The sequence below is a fragment of the Salmo salar genome, chromosome 10 (assembly GCF_965601325.2).
Source record: "Salmo salar chromosome 10, fSalSal1, whole genome shotgun sequence".
NCBI lineage: Eukaryota > Metazoa > Chordata > Actinopteri > Salmoniformes > Salmonidae > Salmo > Salmo salar.
The window spans coordinates 10770281-10784165 of record NC_138300.1 but is presented as its reverse complement, the minus strand read 5'-3'; the positions used below and the strand labels follow the sequence as shown (position 1 = coordinate 10784165).

At 41.8% G+C, this 13885-nt stretch overlaps 1 protein-coding gene across 1 annotated transcript in view; it reads left to right on the top strand.

Annotated features, from left to right (window-relative positions):
- LOC106613492 (26S proteasome non-ATPase regulatory subunit 1) overlaps positions 1–13885 on the top strand; it is a 114252-nt gene that overhangs the window by 51683 nt on the left and 48684 nt on the right. The window contains exon 17 of the mRNA XM_014215780.3: positions 11278–11392. Coding sequence (XP_014071255.3) covers positions 11278–11392 — 115 coding nt within the window. The remainder of the gene's footprint in view (positions 1–11277; positions 11393–13885) is intronic.

Genomic DNA, 13885 nt, shown 5'->3' with positions numbered 1-13885 from the left:
TACTATGTGTGCCACTTCACTGGCCATCTCTGGAGGCTGAGAGTGGAAGGGACAGGATGGATTGATCTGGTGCTACTGTGCTTTTTTGTCTTTCCTGTTCTCTAAGCGTCAGACACCATCTGGATGTCTGGTGAAATGAAACATGAGGTGTGCACTAGGGTTGGTGCGATGTCATTCAAAATAAAGCTGTGATAGAGAATCACCTATAGACTCTGACTTTCACAATTGTTCCCATTTGAAAGCTGCAACTTTAGGACAAACAGTTATCAAATAAGCCTATTTGGGAAATATTGTCTTAAAGGGATACTTTGGGATTTTGGCAATGAGGCCATTTATCTACTTCCCCAGAGTCCGATGAACTCGTGGATACCATTTTTAAGTCTCTGTGTCCAGTATGAAGGAAGTAGGAGGTCGTTTTGTGAGCCAATGCTAATTAGCATTATCGCAATGATTGGAAGTTTATGGGTATCTGCTAGCGTGTCGCCTGTACAATTATTCTATAATGATATTAAAGCCTCTGACCTGGTGCAAGTGGATGAATTCTTCTAGAATGACCTGAAATGTTGATATGACCCCATTCTCTTCAAAGATGGCCACATTCTCTTCAAAGATGGATGAGACGGGTCAGAAAAAAGAAAAAAATATATTAGTAATGGATTTTTGTTAAGCCTATTTATGTTGTTTGTGTGCAAGGCACAAGACCATGGCTCTGATAGGGCTTGACATGAACCTTTTCTGCCACTTTGGACAAGTAGGACAGATTCTTTACTTGTCTGAAAGCTGAAGTCGGCACCCCAAAAATAATACTTTAACACCATCGCTCAAAATGGTGACAAAAAAATGGTGAATTACATAGGAGGGATCTGAAAGATCCCCCCCCCCCCCCAGAAAAAGACTGCTAGCTCAAACTCGCATAGACGGGCGAGGGAGGAGAGTAACCATGACACTATCCAGGTTTTCATCCAACCTTTTTATGATAGTAAAGTACATGTCGGATAAAAAAAAAAATGAAATGACAGTTCTGATGGAAACAGAACATTTTTCGGTAAAATGTCCAAATGTTCCTCAAAACAAAATACGCTACACACGGTGGGATCTTTTTGTGTCTAAAATTAATTATGTGAAAAATGTTGGTGGAAATGCTTTCATGCTCAAGTATTGATATAATAACCATCATATCGAAGTAAACTTGAAGTCATGCGATGCCATGTGAGCCACCCACTACCACTGATTGGGAAAGCATGTTTTCTGTTAGGTTACAGATTAAATAAATTAGGATGAACTTCACAGGGTGATGAAAGTGCAAGGTGATGCGCTTGATGTTCATTTCCATTAAATATCGAGGGTCTTATTCTGGTGACATTATAATAGATGCTTGGCTGCCGTTTGACTATGAAAAAGTCTCTCTTTTGTCATAATCTCATCATGTAGGCTATATGTGCGCTATAGCCAACAGCATCTCATCACGTAGGCTATACGTGCGCTGTAACCAACAGCGCGTACTTAGCCTTTTATCTGCAACAAGTAAATTTGATGGAAACACATCGTTGGTGTAAATTTTAGAATATTTCCATAAAAATCTGTCGCCAATTGGATGGAAACCTAGCTTGTGACAAAATATATGAATAGCCTATTCCACTCTGGTGGAGCTGTGGTACAAAGGCCTAGGCTACTACACATTTCCTATCTGGTTATATTTGTGTCTGTGTGGGATGAAGCGCGCAGATGGAGCAAGTTACAGTCAGCGAGGCTCGCTGGCTGTGCTTCTTGTGATGGGTTGTAAATCATCATGGGCTGCAGAGCAATTGTGCAGTCCTCAAAACTGGATAATTATAATTATTTGCATTTTTTTATCATTATAAACTGATTTGCATTTTTGCCTCATCCTGCTCTGTCTTTAGGCCTAGGCTACTAAACTCAGCAAAAAAAGAAACGTCCTCTCACTGTCAACTGCGTTTATTTTCAGCAAACTTAACATGTGTAAATATTTGTATGAACATAAGATTCAACAACTGAGACATAAACTGAACAAGTTCTGAACAAGACAGAAATGGAATAATGTGTCCCTGAACAAAGGGGGGGGGGGGGGGGGGGTCAAAATCAAAAGTAACAGTCAGTATCTGGTGTGGCCACCAGCTGCATTAAGTACTGCAGTGCATCTCCTCCTCATGGACTGCACCAGGTTTGCCAGTTCTTACTGTGAGATGTTAGCCTAGCCCACTCATCCACCAAGGCACCTGCCTTGTACAAGCTCAGTCCGATGATGCTGTGACACACCGCCGCAGACCATGACGGACCCTCCACCTACAAATCGATCCCGCTCCAGAGTACAAGCCTCGGTGTAACGCTCATTCCTTCGACGATAAACGCAAATCCGACCATCACCCCTGGTGAGACAAAACCACGACTTGTCAGTGAAGAGCACGTGGTCTGCCACTGTGAAGATGATCAGCTGTCCGTCCTGTCTCCCTGTAGCGCTGTCTTAGGCGTCTCACAGTACGGACATTGCAAATTATTGCCCTGGCCACATCTTCAGTCCTCATGCCTCCTTGCACCATGCCTAAGGCACGTTCACGCAGATGAGCAGGGACCCTGGGCATCTTTCTTTTGGTGTTTTTCAGAGTCAGTAGAAAGGCCTCTTTAGTGTCCTAAGTTTTCATAACTGTGACCTTAATTGCCTACCGTGCATGTTCATTAATTGTTTATGGTTCATTGAACAAGCATGGGAAACAGTGTTTAAACCCTTTACAATGAAGATCTGTGAAGTTATTTGGATTTTTACGAATCATCTTTGACAGGGTCCTGACAAAGGGACTTCTTTTTTTGCTGAGTTTATATGCTTTGTAGGTAGGTTGCATATTGCTAGAATAATAAGGAAATATCATTTCTTTCATATATTTTCCTCAGCTATAGCCTAAGCTTCCATTAGAATAATTTTTTGGGAAAAATTACTTCAATTTCTAATTTTGGTCGTTTGTTTCGCAACGGCAAGGAGAGATTTTCTTTCGGCCTCGCATGCATAATTTCTGCCTTATAATGCAATGCTCAAATCTAAGGTTTGTTCAAATTTCTCATTTTTATATCTTGCTATTGTTTCCTCTCTCATATGATTTGGGGTTATTCAAAAACAACTTTCTGAACTCTGTTAGATTCATTCATTGTTTGATCATGAAATAGCTGTATGCGAACGAGTGATGTGCGTTTTGGAGTAATACTGGTTGTATCCAAGGCTCAGCCAAATCATTCACATAACAGAATTCAGTATGCGACTGAAGAGAGAAGAGCTTGGCTAGTTACAGCATCAGCACGCGCTCTGGAAAGACAGCAGGAGAGTTGAAAGGCAGTTTACCAGTTAACTTACAGCAGCGCGTCCCCTAAACGATAACTAAGAGGTAGGTGAGAAGCCTGGTCACTGAGACGGGGGTGAGAAGGTGATGAAGCGTACTCCATGAGCTGTAACCGAAAAACAACTGGCATTTTGAACGTTTGAGGTGAGGGAGAAAGCGTGGTGGAACAAGTATTGTTAGCATTGTTAAGTATCTTGCTAGCTGGATCGAATGATCCGTTTGCTAGACAGAGAACTGTTGAGCAACATTAGCCAATTTAACTGATCAAATAATTGAGTTGATGGTGTGAAAATTAGCTGGCTAATAAAGTCAGACAGCTAACGTTAGCTAGCTAACGTTACAACATTAGATGAGCTAACTTTAGTAACCTAACCAATTCGCTATAGTATTAACTGGTAACATTATATGACTCCTTGCCTTTCCTCAAGTTATAACGTGTTAGTTGCTTACTGGAGCATGGCAATCTGTGTGAAATGTTAACTAGTTAACGAGCTATCTGTGAACTCATCTTTTCCCTCTACAGTATTAGGCTAGACACATGACATTTTTAACAATGTTTTTTTTTTCTGATTAAAAACTAATTAATTGCATCCACCGTGGAGCCCAGTTTCATAATATTACTATATGTCCCAGCTGCCTGCCATAGTTTTGAAGTAATCACGAAAAAACAGTCCTTATTTTAGGGCATTTTTCACCCTGCCAGCTCCTCTTAGCTCTATTGAGCACCGTGGCACTAACTCACCTTCTGAACGTTCTATTCCCAGCTTATTGTTCTACGTCACAATGCCTGCTTTGCTATGGTTGACAATTGAGATCGGTCCACGTTGTTTATAATTAAAATGTAAATAACAAAAATGTACTCATGGAACTCTGAGGTCGTCCCATTGTTTACTATAGGGAAATATAGGTATGTCTGTCAATTTCGCCAAATAATTGGATACCATTTTAAACATGACAATATCCTCTTTCTAATTATGTAAGGCTGGGCAGTGTATTCCGTTGTCATCAAACGCTAGCCCCGAAATACCTTTGCCCTGGGAACGCTGAGCTCCCCCCATTGTTTTCCTATGGAGAGGCATGCTAGTGTATTTCCCGAAATATCTTGCGATGTGTATATTTAGCTGTTTTTCAAGTCGGACACCATTTTACATTACATTTACATTTACGTCATTTAGCAGACGCTCTTATCCAGAGCGACTTAGAAATTGGTGCATTCACCTTATGATATCCAGTGGAACAACCACTTTACAATAGTACGTCTATATATTTTTTTTGGGGGGGGGGGGTTAGAAGGATTACTTAATCCTATCCCATGTATTCCTTAAAAAGGTGGAGTTTCAGGTGTCTCCGGAAGGTGGTGATTGACTCCGCTGTCCTAGCGTCGTGAGGGAGCTTGTTCCACCATTGGGGTGCCAGAGCAGCGAACCGTTATGACTGGGCTGAGCGGGAACTGTGCTTCCGCAGAGGTATGGAGGCGAGCAGGCCAGAGGTGGATGAACGCAGTGCCCTTCTTTGGGTGTAGGGACTGATCAGAGCCTGAAATTATGGAGGTGCCGTTCCCCTCACAGCTCCGTAGGCAAGCACCATGGTCTTGTAGCAGATGCGAGCTTCAACTGGAAGCCAGTGGAGTGTGCGGAGGAGCGGGGTGACGTGAGAGAACTTGGGAAGGTTGAACACCAGACGGGCTGCGGCGTTCTGGATGAGTTGTAGGGGTTTAATAGCACAGGCAGGAAGCCCCGCCAACAGCGAGTTGCAGTAATCCAGACGGGAGATGACAAGTGTCTGGATTAGGACCTGCGCCGCTCTTAGCACTCTGGGAGGAGGACACAATGGAGTTGTCGACCGTGATGGCGAGATCATGGAACGGGCAGTCCTTCCCTGGGAGGAAGAGCAGCTCTGTCTTGCCGAGGTTCAGCTTGAGGTGGTGATCCGTCATCCACACTGATATGTCTGCCAGACATGCAGAGATGCGATTCGCCACCTGGTTATCAGAAGGGGGAAAGGAGAAGATGAATTGTGTGCCGTCTGCGTAGCAATGATAGGAGAGACCATGTGAGGATATGACAGAGCCAAGTGACTTGGTGTATAGCGAGAATAGGAGAGGGCCTAGAACTGAGCCCTGGGGGACACCAGTGGTGAGAGCACGTGGTGCGGAGACGGATTCTCGCCACGCCACCTGGTAGGAGCGACCTGTCAGGTAGGACGCAATCCAAGAGTGAGCCGCGTCGGAGATGCCCAACTCGGAGAGGGTGGAGAGGAGGATCTGATGGTTCACAGTATCAAAGGCAGCAGATAGGTCTAGAAGGATGAGAGCAGAGGAGAGAGAGTTAGCTTTAGCAGTGCGGAAGTTGAATGACCAGTCTTGAAACCTGACTGATTTGGATCAAGAAAGTCAATCTGAGAGAGATAGCAAGAGAGCTGGCCAAGGACGGCACGCTCAAGAGTTTTGGAGAGAAAAGAATGAAGGGATATTGGTCTGTAGTTTTTGACATCGGAGGGATCGAGTGTAGGTTTTTTGAGAAGGGGTAATCATGATAATCTCCTCTTTTCTAATTATGTAAGGCTGGGCAGTGTATCTCGTTGTCATCAAACGCTAGTCAGAAGTTGCCATTTTATTCCCACTTCCTCGTTATGCAGAAGTAATCACACTTGGCACCATTGAGGTGCGGATGTTTACTTTCTACAGGAGTTGTTATTTTTCTGTTTCGTCGTAAGAACAGATTGTAGTGGTAATATGAAAAGGGATACATTTTTTTTGTGCCATTTAGTCGAAATGGAGTTCGAAACGTCGCTCCAGTCAAAACAGGCTCTGCGAACGTTTGATTCCATAAATTTGCTTTGGGCTCGGGCTAGTGTTCCAGTTTAGCCAACGTTATTTTGCCATCTCCAGCCTTGGGTGAATTTTGACTCGTTCTATTGTCCAGCCTAACAGTATTTGGTTATTTTTCAGAATGAGAGAATTAGGTGAAAATGAGGCATTGCTTGTTAAACAGTAAAGTGGAGCTGGGCCTGGCTTAAACTGGATGCCACTATAGAGGTGAAAGGAACACCACACACTTTCCCTCTTTTTCAATACATTGGATAAAGAGGGGTATCCCAGGTGTACTCTCTGCCTAAAATAGATAAATTATGCCAACAAAGGGTATCATGCATGCTCTGCTGGCACATTGTAGAACATATGTCCACATCAGGCAGAAAGTGTACAATGTAATAATGTGCAGTGTAGCCCAAAGATATTGCTTTTGTTGTGTTGAATTTGACAGTAACACTTGTGTGAGTGAGGGGGAATTATTAAATGTTTTACTCAGTGAATGTTATTTTTGCACACATGTAGCCTTGTGCACTTCATCGACGTCTACTATAGTGGCCACTATAAAATAGCAAAATGGAATGCCTATTTGTTTCATTCTTTTTCTACTTAAGATGTTTTTTCCCCAAGTGCAATATTTAGATATATGTGTGTGTGGTCACAAGCGTTCTATTATAAAGGCTGTCATGGCTAACTGCAATATTAGTGTATTGTTTTTTTTCTCAAGACTTGAGTGTCATTTAGTAATGTCTAGGCGAAAATAACATTGGATTGCTTTCTTTACATTTTTTTTTTGCTGTGAGTTAGGTTCACATGAACTACTTATTTCACACACAGAGACTGATCATGTAGATCATATTCTTTGTTGTTTAATTAGTTAAAACCTGCATTTCCCCCTAGCAGGGATTTTTTGCATGTTTCAGTGCAAAAAAAAAAAAAGTGTCACCTTTTTGGGCCCGCACCAGTTTGCATCCCTGATTTAAATTGAAAGAGTAGTGTAATAGGCCAGTCATCATATCAAATGGAGAGAAAATTGACTTCGGCTATTGGCCCAGATCATTTGAGAGAGAGAAAGAAAACGACTTATTTCCTGACTGGATATTTTGCGCTGCTTTGTTGACTCTTCGCTACTTTGTTTACTTTGTCTTCTGCTTTGTGTAAATGTAATATGTTTATTGAAATAAGCTATAGGAATATGGGCAATTTACTCAATGTTTATGTGCAATTTTGTATATATTTTTTTCTTCTATATTCTAGTTGTCCAGCAATTTATTTATTTTTTACTTGCCCCGGACAAGCCTTAATGTCCTGCGGTCATTACGCGACTTCCTTCAAACTGCACACAGAGACATAAAAATGGTATCCATGAGATCATTGGGCTTCATTGCCAAAATCCCGAAGTATCCCTTTATTGCTTTTGATAAGCTATTTTAATTAGTCGGTTTTGTATGTTCTTCAACAGCAAGTAGGAGGGATGCATACATTTATTTTGTAATAGACTAAGCTTTGCTCAACTGTAAGATTTGTTCAAACTAATCGTAAAAAAAATCTATCTTGCTATTTTTTTGTTCTACCTCTCTCATTATTACCTTAGCCCTATCATGTTTTTAAGTTATTCAGGAACAACCTAAAACCTTCTGAGAGACCGTAGAACTCCGTTGGCTAAAATGATTGTTTAATCATGAAGTAGCACGGTGGGAGAAAGCCAGCATGCATAAAAATTGCCATTCATATTAAATAGACAGAAAATACAGAATGGGGCTTTTATAGAGTGTCAGCTATATGGTGTTTGGTTATATGGACCAGATCATCTGACATTGAGAGAGAAAAAAAAAACATTTTCTGACTGGACAATTTGCACTGCTTTGGTGAAAATCCTAGCTTTGTCTACATTGTTCTCTTGCGTTTTGTAAATTGTTTCTAACATATTTATTGATATGTTATGCAGGCTGCAAAGGAATAGGCCACTTTGCATGGCCCTGCTTTGAGCTACCAGGTCATCTCTACTGCGTGGTGCTAGTCAAGTTGAAATAGGTTATACAGTGCATCGTCTGTTACATCACAATGTTGTCACCATCGACGATGGCTGTCAATCATCTTCGATATCCGATACAATCGTAAATATCGCTGAACCCTAGTGTGCGCGCACACAGAGACATATCTTACACTCACAGTCAGAATGTACAGCTAACTCCTGGAGCATTCCGTTTAACTCTGTTTATGAATGGTTCTAAATGTTAGTTATTTATCTGCAGTAGCAAAGCACATTCAACCTCAAGCCATTGCATTGCCACACAATGGTCGTAAACCTTACATTTAGAAAGCATTGGATCATTGGCAAGTTGTTATTCTACCACACCCTCATTCATATTTTGTAAACATTAGCTTGATGGATGAGAATTGTGGCATTGACAATTTTGGCACTGGCAGGAATGTTTTGTTTTGCCATACAATAGAGTTTATAGGCTACCTGAGGACCCTATCCACAAAGCCTGTGTTTGGCTTCACAGGTCTCGCTCTACTCTCTACAAGTTGCGGTTGATCCAAGAATAGATTAGTGGTAGTCATATATGTACCAGAATAGCATCTCATATCCCTGTTGGCGAAATTGAAAGGCAATCCAGATCTTCTAGAGATTTGCCATTTGTGATCAATGAAAGCCCTGGTTGGCCAGTTGAGATGAGATGCTAAATCCAATCAGGCCAGTTGACATTAGGCTGCCGGAATTCACCACTGCATTAATGGAGAAGACTGAATGAATGACCCTGGGAGGTTTATCGATTTATGTGCATAGAACCTTCTGGGCTTTATCATAGACACTGAAACAGTGTTTCAGACCCTTTCCGAGTACCCTAAGGTGTTTCATTTAGCGTTTGATTACAGCGAGCCGATTCTACTCCGATAAAAGCTGAAGTCAAATCACTCTATTTTTTTCCTGCTTGTTTGTGTTAGGGTTGGTTAGATGCTAGTTTTTTAATTGTGTGTAAAATCAAGACGGCGCAACTCACAAACATCAACGGATTCTAACGGTTTTCGTGAGCTACTCCTATGTTGATTTCGGTTTAAAAGTCTAATCAGGCTAAAATATGTTCTGAGTGGGAGCGCAACCGTATGAATGTGTACATTGTATTCAGTGTACGGCAACAGGGATCCACCTTTATTCCTCCTGAGCTCTTCACTCCATCAAACCAATAAGGTTTTGTTTTCTCTGAGAAGCAAAGGACCTCTTCAATTGCAGCAAAGCGTCACATTTCTGGGAGAGAGTGGCAAATGTGAAATTTTTGTGAGTTAGTGGCATGGGAGTCATCGATGATGCCTGTTTTTTTGGAGAAAGCTGAGGAGTCTGTTTTTATAGAGGATTGGTTTACCGCCTAGCGTTTGAGTGAATGACGATTAATACCTGACTGATAGACTCCCAATTACCATTACAGGGAACCGAACCTTTCTGGGAAATCTGAAGGCACATGGTAATCTGATTGGTATCACTGTTCATGCCGAGGCAATGTTGGTCTTATCAACCGCCTTTCACAGCATAGCAGGCTGTATAACACGCTGTTTGCTCCTCTATGGTTTCAACCATGTCTGTGCCTGAGAGACTCCCTAATTCAAGACATTACAACAGGCTATACCGTAATACATTTCCAACACTGGTAATATAGCACACATTATACTGATTTGAGTGACTTGTACAGTTATGTCATTACTTCAGAGGAAATCCGTCTCTTTCTCAGGCAGTATTATTCCATACCAGTTGTAATTTATTGCACTCCCTTTTTTTGTGACCAAATATGATTCATTAAACATTTCATTTAGCTGACAGGTTTGGCTGTCAGGAATTGGCAGGAATTTTCACTAAAAGATACACTGGAACACACAGTACAGGCTACAATCGACAGCACATTTGTATTTTTTAAGTTTCACTTTAATTTTCCCTCACGTTATGAGTGGTTCAAGGTTGAAAGCCATCCGCAACTTTAGAAGAATTGGGAATGTTGGAGACTGCTCGCATGTGATGGTTGGCCACTGACTGTTTTTGGCAGATCGTCGGCCATGTGTGTCCTCAAAGACCTACCTGTCTTGTCCCAGCAAGAGTCGAGTAGCCCAGATTTTCCTTCTTTATCCGGTCCCGCTTCATTCCTCTTAGAACAGAGCCCATTAAATTCACTTCACATCTCAAGCGCCTAATTGCAAATGGCCCTTACCCTAACGGCACATTAAGTGCTAAGTAAAGATGCAGTTACGGGAGGTTAGGGTCCCAAATCTACATCCCCTGGTCTCCACCCGTACACCCCACACTGCTCTTACCTCTATATTCTCACCCCATACGCCTGTAAGGGTTCTAATGTCCCAACCTGAACAGGGAAGGCAGCGGGTTAGGATGGGAGGGGGATCGACCATAATCACCTTGTGTAAATTGTTTAAAGAAACCATCTTGACACAGCTGCCTGGACTTGGGAGAGTTTGTAAAAGGTATTTGAGTCTTGGTTCAAAACGAACATGTGAGGAGGCTTCTCATAGTGAGACGGTTGGGCCCGTGGAAGCCAGGAAAATGTGATGGGGAAGAAGCCCTGGCAGTTACATGTGAAACACAAGATGGGTTAGCCAGAATATTCACTTCATTACCCTGGTGGTGTTAGACTTGAAGTAATATTCTGCCAAAATACACTAAGTTGGCATGGGGCACAGTTTTCAGCAAAAATCCAATCACCTAAATGATGGTGTTCTTTATTATTATTTAATAAAAAACATAATTTTATTAACTTTGACTGTTGGGTGGATGTTAAAATGTTTCAGTGTGCTTGTTCTTTTTGTAAGACTAAAAGGGATTTTGACATAGTGAACGAGTTAAGAGGCTGGCGTCGCCCCTGCTGTACGTCTTAATTGACTTTGCTCAGTCTTCACTTAAGTCAGCAAAGAAATAACAATTTATACTTAGCAGAGATAATTTTTTTCTCCATTCTGCGCTAGACTCATGCCATTATAATTCAAGCCAAAGATTTCAATCTAGCAAAATGGTTAAGCACAATGTTTTCCCTTTCCCATACAGCACACCCAGATAAAATGCATAAAGACTTTGAGAGGTGTTAGACCTAGTCTTTCTCTCTCTTTGTGTGTGTGCAGGACCCCAGAGCAGTGCCCTAGTGTGGTGTCCCTCCTGTCAGAGAGCTACAACCCCCATGTACGCTGCGGGGCCGCAATGGCCCTTGGCATCTGCTGTGCCGGGACAGGCAACAAGGTGAGTGCCCCTTCCACCTCATGTACTGTACATCCTTTCCCGACCTCCCTCCCTCCCCTCTCTGTGAACAACCTGCAAATTCTATTGTCCAGTCCAAAATCAGTCCATAGGCTTACCTGTAGACACTTCTTAATGCTGCTTCATGGATCTAAAATAATTTAAAGGGTCTATGAAATATTGCGAAAGCTCCTCCTAGCCTACCAAAGGGCTGTGTTGTATCCCTCCCACACACCATGAGTGTAGCAAAATAACGGACACCACCGAATACCTGAGGCTAACCGAGGCTAACTACTAGAAGACTCAACCTCTGCTAGGAACATACGGAGAAGGAACTGCCAGATGCGTCGTCATAGCCCGGAAGTAAAGCTGCACTGGGAGCCAAATTTGAAATTGAATACATGGAGCAGGTTGGAAAAAATCAAATTAAAACATGATTTAAATGTATTTTCAGAAGGGCTGTGGTCAACGTTCAAGGAATACATAAAATATAAACATTACATTGGTAGTGGGGAGCTATTTTATACTTTTTTCACAGACCCATTATTTTCTCATTTGTCTTATAGCAACCCTATATTTTTGGCAGCCCTGGTGTGAAGGGGAGAAATGGCAGAGCAGACCGTCATATGACACAAAATATTTTTGCTACTTGGAATTACAATTTAAGAGGACCAGTGCTTCTACAGCGAAAAATAAAATCTTACATCTCTGCTGTTTGGGAGCAGGTTCTGAAGGTTTGCATTAAAATAGTGTGTAGGCTACACTACATATCACTGGTGTAGCCTATAGGCCTGCTATGACATTTTTTTACAGCATATAACCTGATTGGATCCCCCTCACCTACTGAATGAACACGCTATACAGTGCAAAGCCCGCCACATCATCCCCAGCCCAGACCACCCACTCCACCACTGCTTTGATCTCCCATCAGGTCAGACAATTCGGACAATTAAATGACGCACACTGCACGCTTTTGGAGGAGTTTCATCCTACGGGCAATCACTTATTATGAACAACTCCCCATATGGGCAGGGATGGGAGGGTAGGAAAGGAAAGGTATCTGTCCTATTGTTTTGTTTCCTCTTGTAGGACAAACATGAATCTGAATCGGAATTGTTTTCACTTTTCCGTCATATGACAGTCATGATTCTAATGCATTGATACAGTTGAATTCAATCAAAGAATCAAAAGTTAATGCCGGTATTATTTTCTCCTTAATGGCATGAAGAGCGTAAGCTCATAAACCGTAGAGAATTTAAGATTGATTGGCTTCTTTCTCTCATTGATACATTTCACACCTTCACAATCCAGACCCAAACACACATTTGAATGACACACATGAGGACTTGATTAACATAATGTGGGATGTGATGGATTATGGTCTTCTCTATTCGCTACAGAAAATTGTAAAGGAATAATGTTATGAAACAATCTCAAACTACAGCGGTCAAATGATTTGGCATAAATAGAAGCGAGCACCAACAGCTTGATAAAAAGTATAAAACACACAGGTTAAGTCTTAATTACAATATTATTAGAGAATGGAATATAATTGGATAAATTACAAAAAAGATTAGTTGATGCAGCCACCACTCGCGTGTGGATCGCTATTTGTTATTATTATTATTTTTTTTGATCTTGTCTCATCGCTGCTACTCCCCAATGGGCTCAGGATAGGCGAAGGTGGAGTCATGTGTCCTCCGAGAAATATGATAAGCTCAATATCCTTTAATAGAGTAGGTAGGCCTATTAATAAACATGATTTTACCACTGTAATCAGATCAAAATTATTGTTATTGTCATTGAATTGATTAGCCCACTAACCAAGTTTTAAATGTGTAGTGTAGGGCTATAAATTGGGCAGCTAGTAGGCTATTTGCAAATAGGCTGTTCTGGCCTGCCGACTAGCTACAAGTTCAGGAAAGAAATGGCTAGAGGCCAAACCTAGTTGCCAACCCCCGTTGTATATTGTATTCAATCACCCCCTTCATCATCACATATTTTCCAAGATGGCGTAGCAGCAAGACGTGTTTGTTTTTGTCCCGTGTAAATATATATCTTTTTGGGCTTTTTTTTCTTTTTTTTCCTAGTTTTTCTGTATACATTTCAATCTCTTTTTCAATTTTGGAATTAAATATACCTTCCTGCAACCAGCCTCACCCAACATGGTACGGATCTGCAATTTTTTTTAGACCTTATAACTGGAACCTCCATCAGAAGCTAGCCAGCTAATTAGCCACTAGCTATTTAGTCATTGTTAGCCACTGCTAGCAGTTTTTAGCACAGACACCAGCCGCTTTAGCCCGGATAATATCTGCACAGCCCTGAACATATTCCTGCCGCAAGCTCTGGACCATTACACCGGATCATCGCAGCTAGCTAGTTGCTACCGAGTGGCTATCGTGGCTAACGCCCTTGTCCAGAAGCAAGCACCAGTTAGCCTCGAGCTAGGCCCATTCCCCCAGATAGCAAACGAAGTACACCAACTACAATACC